The sequence below is a fragment of the Ranitomeya variabilis genome, chromosome 1, assembly GCF_051348905.1.
Source record: "Ranitomeya variabilis isolate aRanVar5 chromosome 1, aRanVar5.hap1, whole genome shotgun sequence".
In the NCBI taxonomy this organism is placed as follows: domain Eukaryota; kingdom Metazoa; phylum Chordata; class Amphibia; order Anura; family Dendrobatidae; genus Ranitomeya; species Ranitomeya variabilis.
Window position 1 is genome coordinate 509125921 of NC_135232.1, and position 21319 is coordinate 509147239.

The 21319-nt window shown below is 44.5% G+C and overlaps 1 protein-coding gene across 2 annotated transcripts in view; it reads right to left on the reverse strand.

The window, feature by feature from the left end:
• CPAMD8 (C3 and PZP like alpha-2-macroglobulin domain containing 8) overlaps positions 1-21319 on the reverse strand; it is a 500517-nt gene that overhangs the window by 242840 nt on the left and 236358 nt on the right. For both annotated transcript variants that reach the window (XM_077253153.1, XM_077253145.1), the window contains exons 11-13: positions 2558-2785; positions 1513-1683; positions 1272-1400 (exon numbers count right to left, since the gene is read on the reverse strand). In XM_077253153.1, coding sequence (XP_077109268.1) covers positions 1272-1400; positions 1513-1683; positions 2558-2785 — 528 coding nt within the window. The remainder of the gene's footprint in view (positions 1-1271; positions 1401-1512; positions 1684-2557; positions 2786-21319) is intronic.

Here is a 21319-nt window from a genome sequence, read left to right on the forward strand (position 1 = left end):
TGCTTTATGGAGATGAAGATTTCATTTTTCAGCACGACCTGGCACCTGCTCACAGTGCCAAAACCACTGGTAAATGGTTTACTGACCATGGTATTACTGTGCTCAATTGGCCAGCCAACTCTCCTGACCTGAACCCCATAGAGAATCTGTGGGATATTGTGAAGAGAAAGTTGAGAGACGCAAGACCCAACACTCTGGATGAGCTTAAGGCCGCTATTGAAGCATCCTGGGCCTCCATAACATCTCAGCAGTGTCACAGGCTGATTGCCTCCATGCCACGCCGCATTGAAGCAGTCATTTCTGCCAAAGGATTCCCGACAAAGTATTGAGTGCATAACTGAACATTATTATTTGATGGTTTTTTTGTTTGTTATTAAAAAACACTTTTATTTGATTGGACGGGTGAAATATGCTAATTTATTGAGACAGGTTTTTTGGGTTATCAGGAGTTGTAGGCAAAAATCATCAGTATTAAAACAATAAAAGACCTGACAAATTTCAGTTGGTGGATAATGAATCTATAATATATGAAAGTTTAATTGTAATCATTACATTATGGTAAATAATGAAATTTAACACTATATGCTAATTTTTTGAGAAGGACCTGTACTACGTGGCTTGTGCTATATACTATGTGGCTGCTATATACATACATGCATATTCTAGAATACCCGATGCGTTAGAATCGGGCCACCATCTAGTAACTATATATGTATGGTAAATCTATCAACACAGAAACCTCAAATAAGGCATTGTTAAATATATTTGAAGGCATTACAGCTCTAAGGAATAAAGAACAATAAGGCCCACAAGAGTAAGATAAGTCCTGAATATGTCACCAAATCAAATATAATAAATAATGCCAACAAACAACTAAAAGGTGCATATAGAGGGTTAAAGCCTATTGGCAAAAGAACATAAAGAATTTACTGTAATAAGCGATAATATGTAATAATACTCTGCAAGGCTATAGGCCTAAGTAACTGAGGAAGCAATATGAATCAAATAAACAAAGAATGAAGCAGTGGAACCTGGGAACAAGGACCAAATGTGATGGAGGAGTGGAGACCCCATGCGTATCGCCACCTAAAGCTATGGCTTCCTCAGGGGTATTGTTCCCAGGTTCGGCTTCATTATTTTATTCAGTGATCCTGACTGTGTAGCACACTTCTCTTTCTTGATAATTGGTTTGTTTCACAATGTGTAGTTGGTTGATCCCATAGTTATTTCTCTTGTTCCATGACTGATGACAGTGCACTCGCTGTACTCACCAGCAGTGCTTTATCAGGTGGCTGAATAAGAAGGTGGCACTTGCTTGGAGAATACCAGCTACTTATGGACAAGTAGTTTGGCAAATATTGCTCTTCTGTAGATTTTCCATCAATGGCTATAACCTTTGACTTTGAAATAGAGGAAATGGATTTAGAAGCATAAAAAAATGGAAACTACTTAATATATAGTTTGACTTGTGTAGCCAAACAAAACTAGTAGTGCGGCAACATATAATCATACCTCAAGCCATACATAGTGAGCTGCTGTTGGGATAGAAGGTATCTGAAACTCAACTAAGCCATTTTGGGATACAAGCTCACTCGTAAATACATTGTCTTTCACGGTAAGTTCAGCTTTGATTCGCACAGTTACTCCATCAGCAGGACTTCCATCAGGATATGTAACTTCAACCTAAGAAACAGATGGCATTTTATTACTTTATTTTTATTTATATGAATCTTTTTAGAATGCTATGCAATAACTTTTCATGTATTGATGTTTGGGGCAAAATAAATAACAATTAAAAGGGTTGTCCATGCTTAGGACGGAAGTCTCGACTCGATGTGACTGCAGACTTCTCACTACTGAATTTTGACAGCATGTAAGGTGCATTTTGTCACAATTTCCTGGTATTTCCGATGCGAGCAGTCATGTGACCATATTATGTGATTTTCATACTTGCAGTCTTGCGCCGACTAGTCTCATCTAGCAATTCTCAATTCACTTATATTTAGAAAATCTGGGATAAACTAGTCAGCACCTCACTGCAAGTATGCAAATCACATATATGCAGTCACATGAGCACTTGCTTGCAAAACTGGGGAATCATGATTCCTTGGTATTGCCAGTGCATGCAGGCATGTGACCATAAGTATGTGATTTGAGGTCACATGCCAACTAGACACATTTGGCTTCTCTCAATATAAGCGAATTGGGAGAAGCCATATGAGATTAGTTGGCTTGTGACCGCAAATCACATACTTATGGTTGTATGACAGCTTTGGAAATACTAAGAATCACAATTCCCCAATATTGCAGGTGGAAGCAAGTAGTAAGGTGACTGCATAGTATGCATTCGGCTTCTCTCAATTGAAATAAATTAAGAGAGTGCAAGTATGCAAATCAATACAAATTAGTCACATGACCACCTGCACTGGCAATACTAAGGAATTGTAACATCAGACTTTTGTCCCAAGCCTAGAAAACCCCTTTACTTAAAATGCTACATTTACATATACAGATATAACATCAATAGCGAAATCCTTGTCTTATTCTTGTAACTTACTTTTCCTTGGTAAGGGAGGCCTGGTTTAAACTGTTTACGTGTATCTTTGGTATATTTGATATCAATCAACTGTTTCTGAACTGGAGTGGTGTCATCAAAAGTGACCTGTTTGCTCCCATCAACAGCAGTTACAGTGGCCCAAATATTAATCGTTCCACGGAAATGCTCTGAAAAGTCAGTTGGCATCATATCCTTGGCACAGATGTCGAATGTTGTTGAACCATAAATCTGAATTTTTGAAAAATATGTTAATATGTACAATGATGTTTATAGAAAAAAAATCATTTCAGCTGCTCCAAATTTTTTAAATATTCTAAGCATTTGAAAATTTCTGACAGCTCAGACTTAACAATTCTTTGCAAAGTTTGAATATTGACAAACATGATATTTACATACAGCGGGTGAAATAAATATTGAACACGTCACCAATTTTCTCAGTAAGGGTATGTTTCCATGGTCAGGAAACAGCCACAGCGTCAAACACGCAGCGTCCAGATGTTACAGTATAGTGGAAGGAATTTCATGAAATCCCATCTCCACTATGCATTAAAAGACGCAGGCGGCAGACCTGCGTAAACGGACATGCGGCGCGTCTTTCCAGAACGCAGCATGTCTGTTTACACTGCGGCAGCGCTCCGTCGCTGCACCGCAAATTTACCATAGACTATCATTAGATGCGGTAAAACCACGTCTAATGATTAGTCACATGTGTAGTAACTGCGTAAACACAGCTTACTATGCATGTCTACTAATTTAAATAAGGTCTTACCTGTCACACCGCCGGAAGTCCGCGTCCACTGCAGTTCTCACGATAACTTAGCTTACCGCGAGAACTGCCGTGCACATGACCGGGGGTTATCTCTGGTCACCCTAGGCTAGTTCTCACGGTCAACTGACCGCGAGACCTACAGTGTAGGTTATTGCCGGAGATCTCTGGTGGTCATCTACAAGCTCTGCTATGTCTGGATGTCAGGCATCCAGATGTAGGAGAGCTGGACTCGTCATGGGACACTCGTTATTAAGGACTGCATTGGACCAGGGAGTATACTGTTGGATAATTACTTTTTTTTCTTTTTTCAGATCGATGGCTTCGCTTGGATTACCAGTGGAATAGAGATGGCAAAACTGTGTGGTGTTTTATTTCATTAAAATATTTTATTTTGCATGTGTGTTTTATTAACCCTTTACCAACTATAGGATTAGTAATGGATAGGCGTCTTATTGACAACTCTCCATTACTAAGGCGGCTTAATGACACCTTACAATTCAAAGGTGACAGTAACCCCTTATTACCCCATATGCCACTGCTACAGGGCAGTGGGAAGAGAGAAGCTTACAGATGCGCTATTTCTGGGGCAGCTGGGGGCTGGTATTTGTAGCCGGGGGGTCAATATCCATGGCCCCTTTCTAGGCTATGAAAATTAGCCCGCAGCTGTCTGCGTAGCCTTTCTGGCTATAAATTATAGGGGGACCACATGTCATTTTTTGAGGGGCTCCCCCTATTTTAATAGCCAGTAAAGGCTAAGCAGACAGCTGCAGGCTGATATTCATAGCCTGGGAAAATCCATGGGTATTACCTGCTTCCCAGGCTATAAACACCGGCCCCCAGGTCGCCGGCTTTCCCACTCTGGACTTGAAAATTGCATGATAGCCAATGACTCGCATGAGTCTCGCATCTCAATACCCGGCACTGCTGCCAGCACTTGGGACCAGAGTGTCCGGCTGCATGTATTTCTATGCAGCTAAACGCTCCGGTCCGAGTGCCGGTGGCAGTGCCGGGTATTGAGGTGCAAGACTCGTGCGAGTTTCTCGTAAAGTGTGACCCAGGACTAACACAGATTTTTTTTCTATCTATAGATAGATCTATCTATAGATAGATCTGTCTATCTATAGATATTATAGATATATCTATCTATCCCATATCTACCGTATCTATCCATCTATCTATCCCATATCTATCTATCTATCTATCTATCTATCTATCTATCTATCTATCTATCTGTCTGTCTGTCTGTCTATCTATCTATCTATCTATCTATCTATCTATCTATCTATCTCTATCTATCTATCTGTGTGTGTAATGGAGTGTGGGTTGGACAAATGTTAAAGAGGAGGTTGGACCAGAAATGACATCACAAATCTTTTTTTTTTTGTTAAATAATATATCTTTATTTAGCTTACAAAAAAACGCATACAAATCCGCATTAAAAAAAAAAGCATCAAAAACACATGTAAAAAACACAGGTGACCTGCCAGTGATCTTTGATGCAGATTTGGTGCAGATTTTACCTGTGTCAAATCCTGAGCAAATACTGAGCCAATCCTGACCATGGAAATATAGCCTAAATATTTTTCTAAAGCTGCTATTTACACAAAATTTTCACCAGATGTTGGTAAAACCCATCCAATCCTCACATGCAAAGAAATCATGCCATAAATGTCCATAAATGATGTGTAATAATGACAAATGACACGATGAAAAACTATTGAACATGCTTACTAAAATTTATATTTACTTTAAAATGTTTTTAATACTTTGTACAAAAGGTCTACCAAAGAAGTATACACTGTAGGGTAGCAGAAGAAAGTTTACAGTAAGTGAAAACCCTTTAAAAATAATTTTCATTGAAAATTATTAAAAACACCCAACAATCCTTAGTGCCACAAAAACACTTGTGAACATTACAAACACCAATAGATTAAACCGTAAGGGGGCTTCTTCCTCTAATAATGCCTAAATAGCTGCTGAAGTAGTACCACACTAAACAACACTGTGGACTTGCATCTAAATGAGAACAACACAGCGAAGGAGGGGTAGGGATATGGTCAGAATCTCGAGGCGGGTGAGGAGAACTTGCTCCTAAACTTTAACCCTGCCTATGCTGCAGAGGTTGGCACCCTAAGATCGACAATGGCACCCCTGCTCCTCGTCGGCTCTAGAGTGGTCAAAATAACATGGATTAGTGGTGTCTCTAATGAGAGAAATAACTCTAATCATTCAATACTGTATATAATTATAGCAAGGTAGTGGTGAAATTATTAAATATTAAAATGTAACCTTTATTAATAATTACTTATAAAAAAACGAATGTTAGACAAGTGTGACTTGTGCTGCTATATAACCTATATGTACACACGCAAAGACATATATGCTATGAGAAAAAAACAGCCTAAATAGCAGTCTATGGCTATCAAATCCCAAAAGCAGCACATTATTTCCTTTTAGCACTTCTTAACCAACAAATATGTGTAGGCCAGGTACTGCCAGTATTGCGTCTTATGCTACTATATAACCTCTATGTGCACACGCAAAAAGACATACATGCTATGAGAAAAAACAGCTAAAAAAACATTGGAACAATCTCACCCGGGTTCATGCTCGCCACTTTATCACATGATGTCCCGGTCTTTGAGATGACTCCCAAGAAATATCCTGACAATCCGGAGGTGGGAAAGGGGTAAAAACCAGAATCCCCATATATAAATCATATCCCACCATTCACGGACTCAGGTGTTAGACCATGTCCCCAGTGCCTTTCAACGCGTTTCATTTTTCAAATCATCAGGGGAGTGAAAGAAGTATCCCAGTTAGATTGGAGAGGGCGTTCTCTTAGAGAAGAATACACAACCCTCATGCGCCAAATAAACTTGCGGTCTGCCGTCCCCACGTTGTCTCAACGGTTTAAATAGCTTATCTCAGTACCTTTAGAAGCGTCACTTCCTTTAACCCCCGCGAAAAATGTGCATCTGCTTTTGTCACTTTCAAAAAAACATACCGGCATAAGCAGAACGTATGTCCCGCATGTTATCCGAGAACTGGAAATGCCCCTGTGACATCTCATCTGTGCTACAAGATGGAATGCATGAGTGTATCCGCTACACGCGCCTTCAGGAACTGGAAGTGAAAACCCTGTGTATCCACAGCAACCGACGCTCTGCGCTCCAGACCAGAACGCAGATAGTGGTATCCACTAGGGTTGAGCGACTTTTATTTTTATAGGATCGGGTCAGGTTTCACGAAACCCGACTTTCTCAAAAGTCGGGTCGAGTGAAATCGGCCGATCCTATAAAAAAGTCGGGGTCGGGGTCGGCCGAAACACGAAACCCAATGCAGTGCAATGGGATACTATGGTTCCCAGGGTCTGAAGGAGAGGAAACTCTCCTTCAGGCCCTGGGATCCATATTTAAGTGTAAAATAAAGAATCAAAATAAAAAATATTGATATACTCACCCTCGGACGCGCCCTGGTACTAACTGGCAGCCTTCCTTCCTAAGAATGAGCGCGTGAATGACCTGCGGTGACGTCACGGCTTGTGATTGGTCGCGTGAGCGGTCACATGGGCGGCTGCGACCAATCACAAGCCGTGACGTCATCTAAGGCCCTTCACGCGCTCATTCTTAGGAAGGAAGGCTGCCGGAAAGAAGCCGAGGGTGAGTATATTCCTATTAGGTATATACTCACCCTCGGACGCGCCCTGCTTCTTTCCGGCAGCCTTCCTTCTTAAGAATGAGCGCGTGAAGGGCCTTAGATGACGTCACGGCTTGTGATTGGTCGCGTGAGAGGTCACATGGGCGGCCGCGACCAATATACTCACCCTCGGCTTCTTTCCGGCAGCCTTCCTTCCAAAGAATGAGCGCGTGAAGGGCCTTAGATGACGTCACAGCTTGTGATTGGTCGTGGCCGCCCATGTGACCGCTCAGGCGACCAATCACAAGCCACGACGTCACCGCAGGTCATTCACGTGCTCATTCTTAGGAAGGAAGGCTGCCAGTTAGTACCAGGGCGCGTCCGAGGGTGAGTATATCAATATTTTTTATTTTGATTCTATATTTTACACTTAAATATGGATTCCGATACCGATATCCGATATCGCAAACATATCGGAACTCGGTATCGGAATTCCGATACCAGATTCAGAAGATCGCCGACCTCTTGGCTGACCCCACACAGGGGTCGGGTTTCATGAAACCCGACTTTGCCAAAAGTCGGCGACTTCTGAAAATGGCCGACCCGTTTCGCTCAACCCTAGTATCCACGAACGGAGTTACTCATTTCATTCCAAGCTATTATGCAATGATTGCATCGCTTGGAACTATACCCCTATGAATGAAGTACCTGCAGATCGTGAACCACAAGTATATCCCCACAGATACTCAGGGACCATATTTAACACAGATACACCAAGATCCTCTGTAAGTGGACATTTAAAAAAAATTAAATTATTAAACAAATGTCCAATTCTCCAAGATCCTAAAGAGGCCCCATTCACTGATTTCATTTTATTTATTCTTATCCTACGTCAATCAAAGAGGGAGGAGAAACAAAAATGCCATGTGAGGATTTCCCCGGCACTTCCCCGGTTGTCACTTGTCTAACATTCGTTTTTTTATAAGTAATTATTAATAAAGGTTACATTTTAATATTTAATAATTTCACCACTACCTTGCTATAATTATTTCCAATTGGATTGGTAGATTCTATATATTAAATCATTCAATACTGTCACCATTCCATAACTGACACAAGATAGCATGCAGATGTCAATAAATATTCTACTGAACAAATCATATGTATTAAGACTGCAGTGTTGCTATGACTAATCCACCACCAAAAGACTCATCTGCAGAGAAAACTTAAAATTCACATATGGTGCTGTAGATGTGAAGAACAATAGTCAGGGGGAGGGGGATTTTTCCCTAGACTTATTCCCTACCTATGTCGCAGAGGGTGGCACCCTAGGGACATGACAATGGCGCCCCCTGCTCCTCGACGGCTATCCCTAATACCCCTACTCGCTCTATAGCACACAATGATGCTACTAACTAAAGTGTCGTACAAAGGAAAAATGATGACCTCACAAAAAAGTACACACTTAGTTTGATATATAGAAAGATGATGATCGTAACAAATGTGCACATGTTCTTGCAGAATACGTTACATTCAGAATAGCCAAGTATGCATTAATTTAAGTATGTCCATATGTGTCAACAATCAAATAAGGGTCAAAATCTTATTGAGATAAAGAACTATAAACCACATTTGTGAACAAAGATAACTACCACAAAATTTGCCATCAGACATAGAAAAACTCTAAAGGCAACCACCAAAATGATACAGCCATTGCCTGATAGACAGAATCACCTTTAACATTCTGTGTATTCCTGGCGATAGGAATCACCAAATATTACCTTCATCATATAAAATCCATTCATGTAAAATTATAATGTGTGAACAGGTTTTACTTATCTGTCCATATCATTATGCCTCAATGTGTTTCCCCTTGTTTGATTTGAGGTTCATCAGGAGGTAGATAGAAAGGATATAACAACAGCAATGTGTTTTTCCCAGTCTGGAGTGCTCTTTGTACAAAAGAATTTATTGGTGATGACAGCTTTAGGCTATGTACACACGTTGCGAATTAGCCTCAGGGATTTTTTGTGCAGATTCTGCATCTCTTGGCAGAAAACGCAGGTGCGGATTTGACGTGTTTTTTGTGCGGATTTGCTGCGGATTTACTGCGGATTTTGTGAGGATTACTGCGTTTTTTACCCCTGTGGATTTCTATAATGGAATGGGTACAAAAACGCTGCAGATCCGCACAAAAGAAGTGACATGCTACTTCTTTTAATCCGCAGCGTTTCTGCGCGGAAGTTTCTGCACCATTAGCACAGCATTTTTTTTTTCCTATTGATTTACATTGTACTGTAAATCACTTGCGGATCTGCAGTGTTTCTGCATGGCAAAAAAAGCTGCGGATCCACAGGAAATCCGCAATATGTGCACATACTCTCAAAATGCCTCCTGTACAGAGAAACTAGTTGCATGCATTGCTCAGGGGTGATTTTGGCCAATTCTTCCACACACTCTTCAAATTCTGAAGATTCCATGGGCACCTTCTATGAACTCCGAGCTTTAGTTCCTTCCATACATTTTCTATTAGATTCAGGTCAGGTGATTGGCTGGGCCATTCAAGCAGCTTTATTTTCTTTTTCTGAAGATAATTGAGAGTTTCCCTGGCTTTGTGTTTGGGATCATTGTCTTGCTGAAATGCACACCCACATTTCATATTCATCATCCTGGTAGATGGCAGCAGACATTTTTTTTATCAAGAATGTCTGGGTACATTTGTACATTCATCATGTCTTCAATTATATGAACTTTAAACACACTTTTAAGCAAAGTTTAAATGTGCTTGGACATGATTTTTGTTCAGCAATGGAGTCTTACGTGGTGAGCATGCATTCAGGCCACGGAGATTGAGTGCATTACTTACTGCCAGAGTCATATCTAGGAGGGGAAGCAAGGGCATGTGCCATGGGTGCAGCTGGCACCAGCAGGGGGGCATTCTGCTGCCCCCCCCCCCCCCGGAATGGGAGTCAGCAATTCTCTGAGCTGGCAGCTGGCACAGAGAAGCTGCACAGAGCCAGCTCCCAGTGTTCAATTGCACTCGCATCTAACAGACATGAGCAGAATTGAAGCTCTGCCTGCTGGGTCAGAACGACGTCAGCAGTGTGATTATGTTATGTGATCATGCTGCTGACGTCACTCGCCCGCACTGCAGAGCTTCACATCAGTGGTAAGTGCTCCATGTTAGTGAAGCTGAAGACAATGAAGATATGGGGAGGTGTATTTACTGCTTGGGGGGTATTTAATTTCTGGGGGGGTGCTTACTGTGTGGAAGGGGTATTTATGTGAGTGGTGTTTACTAGGGGGTGGTGCATTTACTGTGTGTGGTTGTATTTAGTGTGTAAGGGGTATGTACTATGTGTGTGGAGTATTTACTGTGTGTGAGTGGGGTATTTACTGTGTGTGAGGGGGGTATTTACTGTGTGTAGGGGTTGTTTGCTGTGTGTGTGTGGTCATTTACTGTGTGTGTGTGAGGGAATTTACTGTGTGGGGGAGATATACCGTAATGGGACTGATGGGGGTATTTAGTGTAATTGGGCTGGGTGAGATTTCATGTAACGGGGATGATTTGAGGACACAAGCTCAGGGAGAAAGGAAGGGACAGGTGTAGACACAATATGGGGAGTGGGAGAAATATGAACACACAATATGAGGAGGAAGGTATGAGATGGGGGCATGTATGGGGATGAGTGCAGACACAGTATGATGAGTGGTGGTATGGGTGTGAACACAGTATGAGAAGCAAGGGGAAAATGTATGAGGACACAGTATGGGGAGCGAGTGTGATGTGATGGGTAGTACAGTACAGGGAGTTGGAGGGATGTGTGAGGAGACAGTATGGAAAGTGAGAGGGTAAATGTATGAGGAGGGAGGGGGAAATGTGTGAAGAGACTATTGAGGGGAATAGTGCGAGGAGACAGTATGGGTGGAAAAAAGTGCGAGTGGGCACAGAATAGAGACTGAGTAGTATGGGGAGTATAGCATGGGGTAACAGTGTAAGGGCACAGCCAGGAGGCAACAGTATACCAAGGAGGGGGAGTGTGATGAGGGGGCACAGTTTAGACGCTGGGCCCTATAGGGGTGACTCAGTGTGAGAACAGTGTGAAGAGGTGGCCCAGAATGGAAAGGAGGGGGCAGTGTGGAGAGCATGTACTATAACAGGCACAGTGTGGGTTCATATTTTGTGCAGGGAATACAGAGAGGGGCAATTATTTATTCAAGGGCTCAGCGTAGGGCAGATATTTTTGTTTAGGATCATTATAATGACACTGCTATCTTTAAGGGTGTCGTGTGGGAATGTGGTGCAGAAGACCAGAGAAGATGGAAGTCTGCAGAGACGGCTGTGGATGAAAAATCTCATGGAGTCTGGACAAGGTAAAGAAAAAAAGAAAGAGAACGACTCTAAATGTTTTTTGTGATACTGACTTATTCTCATTTTTATTTATGTTAGGAATATTAAAGGGGTTGTCCAGGTTTGTGAAGAGTCTGCAGTCATTCTATGTGACTGCAGACTTCTGAATTCTCACAGTGTGCACTGCACGCTGTCAGGATTCTCTGGTGCTGGCGATTTGCATACATGTGGTCACATGCTGGCTAGACATGAGTGGCCTCAATCAATGAAAATGAATTGAGCAAGGCCAGGCACGTCTAGTCGGAATGTGGCTAGAAGTATACAAATCTCATACTTGCGCAAGAGAGAATCCTAACAGTGTGCAGTGCTTGTGCTGTGAGAATTCAGAAGCCTGCATCCACCTATAGTGACTTCAGCGTTTCATCTCAAACTTGGATTCACTCTATAAAATGAAGCCCTGCAGCCAATTCCAACAGACTGAAATATACTCTTTGTCAGGATTCAGCTTTGCTTGCTGGTTCCAGCAGTCATCACATGGCCGCTTATCTCATATGTGATTTTCATACTTACGCTGTTACATGATAACTAGCTTCTCTTCTGCTTCACTCAGTTCTTCACTGAACATTAAATTAGGACAATCAGGTTGTCGGCACATGACGAAGTGTGCAAATCGCACATGTACTTGGGCGGGGGGTTGCACCAAACCGAATTCTTGGCCCACGTGACAGAAAACCTAGATACACCTCTGCTTATTGCTTTCCTTGAAACAACTGTATGTGCTGATTCTAGGTCTTCCTGTAGCTCTCCACAAGTGGTCTTTGGCTCTTGGACTATTCTTATAATTCTTTTCACTCCTTTATCTGAAAACTTTTGGGGAGCACCTGGTCGTGGCTTGTTTATGATGAAATAATTGTTACGCATGTGGTTGTGGAACCACTACAATGCCTGTAGTGCCAGCGTCCCTGCACGCTGCCCCTGTCCTCGGCAGGGACGTCGACTCACTCACCGCCACTGCCCCTGTCCCACTCCCCCTCCTCCTTCCTCATCTGCAGCTGCTGCCCAGGGTGTGCGCCTGGCACACAGATCCCCTTCACTGTGCTTAGGGCGCGTGCACCTTCCTAAAGTGTCCCCAGCCAGTAGCTGTGAGACACTTACATTTTAGTTCACCAACACGCTAGATAGTTCTCAGGTCCCTGTCCGCTAGTTCTGCTACTGTCTGTCCATTCCTAACCTCTTTACTAGTACCTGCCTTGTCAGTCTGTATTTCATTTGGAACCTGCCTGCGCCTGTCATGCCAATCTGTATACCAGCCGGACCACCTATACCAGCCGTGCCAGTCTGTATATCAGCTGAACCCGCCTGCACCAGTTGTGCCAATGTATATATCAGTCGGACCTGCCTGCACCTGCTGTGCCAATCTGTACATCAGCCGAACCCGCCTGCACCTACTCTGCCAGTCTTTATATCAGCCGTATTCAGCTACTGGATCGTTGCAGCTACCTGTACCTTGGGGTCAGCTGCCATGCATCCGTAGTCTGTCCTGGAGTGGAGCAGGACCTGGTGTTCATCGGGAGCCAAGCCTAACCCCACCATCAGGAGCTCTAGTGAAAAGTTAGGTGCTCACCTAGTCATGCCCCTTCAGGCTCTCCTCTGACCACGGCACAGTGGTTCCACCACTCTTGTTACATCTAGCACCTCTGAGGCAGAATCAACGGCAATGGATACTTGTTCTTAACCATGATCTGATTAAGACCCCTATAATCGATTCAAGATTGGAGGGTCCCATCCTACCTCCTTACAAAGAAGAAGCCGGCTCCAGCTGGAGAAGAGGATTTCTGAATGAAACTCCTAGCCAAATTCTCCTTGACATACTCGGACATGTCTAGAGTCTCTGCTTGGGACAGTGGGTAAACACTGCCTCATGGAGGTAAAGATCCCAGAAGCAGATTTATAGGGCAGTCGTACGGCTTATGTGGAGGTAACGCCTCTGCTTCTTTTTAGTCAAGGACATCTGCATATGACCAGTAGGCAGATGGTAATCTTAGCAAAGAAAATGGTGCCACCGGTGGCCGGGACTGTCGTACTGGCACAAGACACTTCTCATGACACAACTGACCCCAACAAAGCACCTCTCCAGAACTCCAGTTCAGGATGGGCTCATCCTTAATCCTTCCGGACAATCCCTCCCAGAAGGCAGTTACCAGTGCCTTGTTGTTCCAGCTGAGTTCAGAAGCCAGGATGCAGAAACAGACTGTGTATTAGCATACAGACAAATTAGCCTGACATAGTCTGAGGAGGATTGAAGCAGTAGAAGTAACTTGTCAAATGCTTTAAGGCAGAGGTCCCCAACCTTTTTTGCACCAGGGACCGGCTGTAAGCAAGACCAGTTTTCCATGGCCCGGTGGGGGTGGAGCAGGGGCGGGGCTTTGGTCATATGGGGGTGGGGTTATGGAGGGATGGAGCTTAGTGCATACTTATCATATAATTATGACATTTATAATGAGAATGTGATTCAACTTACCATAGGTTCAGAATGAGTGGGAGCACCATGCTTGTTTCCCTGGTGCTCTGCACCATTATTGCCCCATAGCTGTGCCATATAGTGCTCTGCACCATTATTGCCCCATAGCTGTGCCATACAGTGCTCTGCACCGTTTATTATTGCCCCATAGCTGTGCCATACAGTGCTCTGCACCGTTCATAATTGCCCCATAGCTGTGCCATATAGTGCTCTGCACCGTTCATAATTGCCCCATAGCTGTGCCATATAGTGCTCTGCACCATTATTGCCCCATAGCTGTGCCATACAGTGCTCTGCACCGTTCATAATTGCCCCATAGCTGTGCCATTTAGTGCTCTGCACCGTTCATAATTGCCCCATAGCTGTGCCATACAGTGCTCTGCACCGTTCATAATTGCCCCATAGCTGTGCCATATAGTGCTCTGCACCATTATTGCCCCATAGCTGTGCCATACAGTGCTCTGCACCATTATTGCCCCATAGCTGTGCCATACAGTGCTCTGCACCGTTTATTATTGCCCCATAGCTGTGCCATACAGTGCTCTGCACCGTTTATTATTGCCCCATAGCTGTGCCATATAGTGCTCTGCACCATTATTGCCCCATAGCTGTGCCATACAGTGCTCTGCACCATAATTGCCCCATAGCTGTGCCATACAGTGCTCTGCACCGTTTATTATTGCCCCATAGCTGTGCCATATAGTGCTCTGCACCGTCCATTTTTGCCCCATAGCTGTGCTGCTGCTGCAATAAAAATAATAAATTACATACTCACCTCTCTTGCTTGCAGCTCCTCAGCGTCCGGTCCCGGCGTCTCTCCGCACTGACTGATCAGGCAGAGGGCGGCGCGCACACTATATGCGTCATCGCGCCCTCTGACCTGCACAATCAGTGAGGAGAGACGCCGGGAAGATGGAGACAGCGCCCGGCGTGTGGAACGAGGACAGGTGACTATGTAATACTTACCTGCTCCCGGCGTCCCGCTCCTTCCCCCGGACAGCTGGTCTTCAGTGCCGCAGCCTCTTCCTCTATCGGCGGTCACCGTTACCCCTGATTAGAGAAATGAATTATGCGGCTCCGCCCCTATGGGAGGTGGAGCAGCCTATTCATTTCTCTAATGAGCGGTCCCACGTGACCGCTGTACAGGGGAAGAGCTGCTGCACCCGGAGACCGTGGGACGGGCAGGGGGAGCGTCAGGATCGCCGGGACTAGGTAAGTATGCCTCAGCGCCCTCTCCCCCTCACCCGCCGACCCCACCGCCGACCGTGACTCGAGTATAAGCCGAGGGGGCACTTTCAGCCCAAAAATTTGGGCTGAAAATCTTGGCTTATACTCTAGTATATACGGTAGCTGTCAGCGGCGCCGCAGACCGGCTGAAAAACCCCAACGGCCCGGTCCTGGTCCGCGGACCGGCGGTTGGGGACCTCTGCTTAAAGGAACACCTACAGGAAGGTTTGCCGGGTTGAGATTATCACATCTTCTATTTCCCACAAGGGGTTGAGACATTAGAAAGGCTACCTTCACCCATTGCAATGGAAACCGGTGGGCTACCAGTTCAAAGTGCAGTGAGCACTGGTTTATAAAACCTCGGCGTTGCTTCAGAGGTTGCTGCAGCTTGAACTGAAGTGGATGTGGCAGCTGATGTTAGAGCATCCTAATGGGTGTTAACAGTCAGAAAATAAGACAGGATCCTGTCTTGCTGATCTCTCTGATGGTTCACCTCATGGTACTAGTCCGAGACTGGAGAGGTATAAGAGGTTTCATGGCTTTAGCAAACTGTTATGCACATGTTTGTGGGACCACTGTGCCACGGTCCAGGGAGAGCCTGGAGTGTTGTAACTAAGCAAGCAACTGAGTCTTCTCTAGAGCCCCTGATGGTGGGGTTAGACTTGGCTTCAGGTGAATGCAAGGTGCTACTGTCCTTGACTAAAAAGAAGCAGAGGAAAGGTACTGGATAGGACCTGTGCACATTACATACCGTATGGGAAAAAACATACTAGAAATAGGAGGAAACCAACATGGCTAAATAGAGCTGTAAGGGGCGCAATAAGTGACAAAAAGAAAGCATTTAGAGAATTAAAGGAAGTAGGTAGTGATGAGGCATTAAATAAATACAGAAAATTAAATAAATTCTGTAAAAAGCAAATCAAGGCAGCAAAGATTGAGACAGAGAGACTCATTGCCAGAGAGAGTAAAAATAATCCCAAAATATTCTTTAACTACGTAAATAGTAAGAAACTAAAAAAATTTAGTGTTGGCCCCCTTAAAAATAGTCTGGGTAAAATGGTGGATGAGGATGAGGAAAAAGCCAATATGCTAAATGACTTTTTTTCATCAGTGTTTACACAAGAAAATTCCATGGCAGACAATATGATCAGTGATAACAAAAATTCCCCATTAAGTGTCACCTGCTTAACCCAGCAGGAAGTACGGCGGCATCTAAAAATCACTAAAATTTACAAATCTCTGGGCCCGGATGGGATACAGCCCAGAGTACTTCAGGAATTAAGTACAGTCATTGATAGACCATTATTTTTAATCTTTAAAGACTCCATAATAACAGGGTCTGTACCACAGGACTGGCGTATAGCAAATGTGGTGCCAATATTCAAAAAGGGGACAAAAACTGAACTCGGAAATTATAGGCCAGTAAGCTTAACCTCTACTGTGGGTAAAATCCTGGAGGGCATTCTAAGGGATGCTATACTGGAGTTTCTGAAGAGGAATAACCTCATGACCCAATATCAACATTGGTTTACTGGGGACCATTCCTGTCAGACTAATCTGATCAATTTCTATGAAGAGGTTAGTTCCGGACTGGACCAAGGGAACCCAGTGGACTTAGTGCATATGGACTTTTCAAAAGCTTTTGATACGGTGCCACACAAAAGGTTGACACATAAAATGAGAATAATGGGGATAGGGGAAAATATGTGTAAGTGGTTTAAGAGCTGGCTCAGGGATAGGAAACAAAGGGTGGTTATTAATGGAGCACACTCGGACTGGGTCGCGGTTAGCAGTGGGGTACCACAGGGGTCAGTATTGGGCCCTTTTCTTTTTAACATATTTATTAATGACCTTGTAGGGGGCATACAGAGTAGAATTTCAATATTTGCAGATGACACTAAACTCTGCAGGGTAATCAATACAGAGGAGGACAATTTTATATTATAGGATGATTTATGTAATCTAGAATGTTGTGTATCCGCTTTTTGGGCTCCCCTGGTGGTTGCTGGTGGTACTGGTGACTTGTTTGCACTTTGCTTCTTCTGTTCACCTGCTTCCATCAGTGTTTGGGAGTTTCCTATTTAGCCTTGCTCTCCAGTCATTTCCTTGCCGGTCATCATTGTAACCAGAGCCTTCGGTTGCATGTTCCTGCTACTAGTCTGCTGATCAGCTAAGTGGACTTTGTCCTTTTGTTTTGTACCTTTTGTCCAGTTTGCAGTTTTTGTAATTCTCTGTAGCTGGAAGCTCTTGCGGGCTGAAATTGCCACTCCTGTGTCATGAGTTGACACAGGAGTCTTAAAGTAATTTCAGGATGGTTTTTGAAAGGGTTTTCAGTTGACCGTGAAGTCCTCTTTTGTATCCTTCTGCTATCTAGTAAGTGGACCTCTCTTTGCTAAATCTACTTTCATACTGTGTATGTCTTTTCCTCTTAATTCACCGTTATTACATGTGGGGGGCTGCTATCATCTTTTGGGGTATTTCCCTAGAGGTAAGCCAGGTCTGTTTCTTCCTCTACCAGGCGTAGTTAGTCCTCCGGCTGGCGCGTGGCATATAGGAAGCCGTAGGTATGCTCCCTGGCTACTGTTAGTTGTGTGGTAGATTTAGCTCACGGTCAACTCGAGTTTCCATCACCCGAGAGCTCGTTCGTTACTTATGTGTTTTTTACGTTCCCTTGCCATTGGGAACCATGACTGTCATGAATCCCAATGGCTAGGGATAGCACAGGACAAGCAAAGTACAAATATATTACGGACGAGCTCTAGGGTGATGGAACCTGGGCTGACCGCTGCCCTACGCCTGACAAACGCAACTAGAGATAGCCAGGGAGCGTGCCTACGTTGGTTCTAGACGCCACGCACCAGCCTAAGAGCTAACTAGCACTGCAGAGAAAATAAAGACCTCACTTGCCTCCAGCGGAATGAACCCCAAAAGATATAGTTGCCCCCCACATGTATTGACGGTGAAATGAGAGGAAGGCACACACATAGAGATGATATATATAGTTTTAGCAAATTGAGGCCCGCTGTAAACTAGAAAGCAGAACGATAAAAAAGGGGACTGAGCGGTCAGCAAAAAACCCTAATCAAAAAAACCATCCTGAGATTACAAGAACCCATGTGCCAACTCATGGCACATGGGGAGAACCTCAGTCCACTAGAGCTACCAGCTAGCATAGAGACATAATAAGCAAGCTGGACAAAAAAACCAAACAACTGAAAATCAGCACTTAGCTTATCCTGAAAGATCTGGGAGCAGGTAGGCAGGAACCAAACAGAGCACATCTGAATACATTGATAGCCGGCAAGGGAAATGACAGAAAGGCCAGGTAAAATAGGAAACACCCAGCCACTGATGGACAGGTGGAAACCAAAGGCCGCAACCCACCAAAGTCACCCAGTACCAGCAGTAACCACCAGAGGGAGCCCACAAACAGAATCCACAACAGTACCCCCCCCTTGAGGAGGGGTCACCGAACCCTCACGAGAACCCCCAGGGCGATCAGGGTGAGCTCTATGGAAGGCGCGGACCAAATCAGTCGCATGAACATCGGAGGCGACCACCCAGGAATTATCCTCCTGACCATAACCCTTCCACTTAACCAAATACTGGAGTTTGCGTCTGGAAACACGAGAATCCAAGATCTTCTCAACAACATACTCCAATTCTCCCTCCACCAGCACCGGAGCAGGAGGCTCAACCGAAGGAACAACGGGCACCTCATACCTCCGCAACAACGACCGATGGAACACATTATGAATAGCAAACAATGCTGGGAGATCCAAACGAAAAGATACAGGGTTAAGAATCTCCGAGATCCTATAAGGACCGATGAACCGAGGCTTGAACTTAGGAGAAGAGACCTTCATAGGGACAAAACGAGAAGACAACCACACCAAATCCCCAACACGAAGTCGGGGACCCACGCGGCGACGGCGATTAGCAAACTGCTGAGTCTTCTCCTGAGATAACTTCAAATTGTCCACCACCTGATTCCAAATCTGATGTAGCCTGTCCACCACCACGTCCACTCCAGGACAATCCGAAGGCTCCACCTGACCAGAGGAAAAACGAGGATGAAACCCCGAATTACAAAAAAAAGGAGAGACCAACGTGGCCGAACTAGCCCGATTATTAAGAGCAAATTCGGCCAGTGGCAAAAAAGCAACCCAGTCATCTTGATCAGCAGAAACAAAACACCTCAAATAAGTTTCCAAGGTCTGATTAGTTCGCTCCGTCTGGCCATTCGTCTGAGGATGGAATGCAGACGAGAAAGACAAATCAATGCCCATCTTGGCACAAAACGTCCGCCAAAATCTAGACACAAACTGGGATCCCCTGTCAGAAACGATATTCTCCGGAATCCCATGCAAACGAACCACGTTCTGAAAAAATAAAGGGACCAACTCAGAGGAGGAAGGCAACTTAGGCAAGGGCACCAAATGAACCATCTTAGAAAAGCGGTCACACACAACCCAGATAACGGACATTTTCTGTGAAACCGGGAGATCAGAAATAAAATCCATGGAAATGTGCGTCCAAGGCCTCTTCGGGATGGGCAAGGATAACAACAACCCACTGGCCCGAGAACAGCAAGGCTTAGCTCGAGCACACACTTCACAAGACTGCACAAAGGTACGCACATCCCTAGACAAGGAAGGCCACCAAAAAGACCTGGCCACCAAGTCTCTAGTACCAAATATTCCAGGATGACCAGCCAACACAGAAGAATGGACCTCGGAGATGACTCTACTGGTCCAATCATCCGGAACAAACAGTCTTTCTGGTGGACAACGATCCGGTTTATCCACCTGAAACTCCTGCAATGCACGTCGCAAGTCTGGGGATACGGCGGACAATATTACCCCATCCCTAAGGATACCAGTAGGCCCAGAGTCTCCAGGAGAGTCAGGCACAAAACTCCTGGAAAGAGCATCTGCCTTAACATTCTTTGAACCTGGCAGGTATGAAACCACGAAATTGAAACGAGAAAAAAACAACGACCAACGAGCCTGTCTAGGATTCAAACGCCTGTCAGACTCAAGGTAAATGAGATTCTTGTGATCAGTCAAGACCACCACACGATGTTTAGCACCCTCAAGCCAATGACGCCACTCCTCAAATGCCCACTTCATGGCCAAAAGCTCCCGATTACCCACATCATAATTGCGCTCGGCGGGCGAGAATTTTCTAGAGAAGAATGCACATGGCTTCATCACCGAGCCATTAGAACTTCTCTGTGACAAAACCGCCCCCGCTCCAATCTCGGAAGCATCAACCTCAACCTGAAAAGGAAGTGAAACATCTGGTTGACACAACACAGGAGCAGAAGAAAACCGGCGCTTAAGTTCCTGAAAGGCCTCCACGGCCGCAGGAGACCAATCAGCAACATCAGCACCCTTTTTAGTCAAATCAGTCAACGATTTAACAATACTGGAAAAATTAGCAATGAACCAACGATAAAAATTAGCAAACCCCAAGAACTTCTGAAGGCTCTTAACAGATGTAGGTTGTGTCCAGTCACAAATCGCCTGAACCTTGACGGGATCCATCTCAATAGTAGAAGGAGAAAAAATGTACCCCAAAAAAGAAATCTTCTGGACTCCGAAGAGACACTTTGAGCCCTTCACAAACAGAGAATTGGCCCGCAGAACCTGAAACACCTTCCTGACCTGTAGAACATGAGACTCCCAGTCATCAGAAAACACCAAAATATCATCCAAATACACAATCATAAACTTATCCAGATATTCACGGAAAATATTGTGCATAAAGGACTGAAAGACTGACGGAGCATTGGAGAGTCCAAAAGGCATTACCAAATACTCAAAATGGCCCTCAGGCGTATTAAATGCGGTTTTCCACTCATCACCCTGTTTTATCCGCACCAGATTATACGCACCGCGAAGATCTATCTTAGTGAACCACCTAGCCCCCTTAATGCGAGCAAACAAATCAGTCAATAATGGCAATGGATACTGATACTTGACTGTAATCTTATTCAGAAGGCGATAATCTATACAAGGCCTCAGGGAACCATCTTTTTTTGCCACAAAAAAAAAACCTGCTCCCAGAGGGGACGAAGATGGACGAATATGTCCCTTTTCCAAGGACTCCTTAATATAATTCCGCATAGCAGTATGCTCTGGCAGTGACAGATTAAATAAACGACCCTTAGGGAACTTACTGCCAGGAATCAATTCTATAGCACAGTCACAATCTCTATGCGGAGGGAGCGAATTGAGCTTAGGCTCCTCA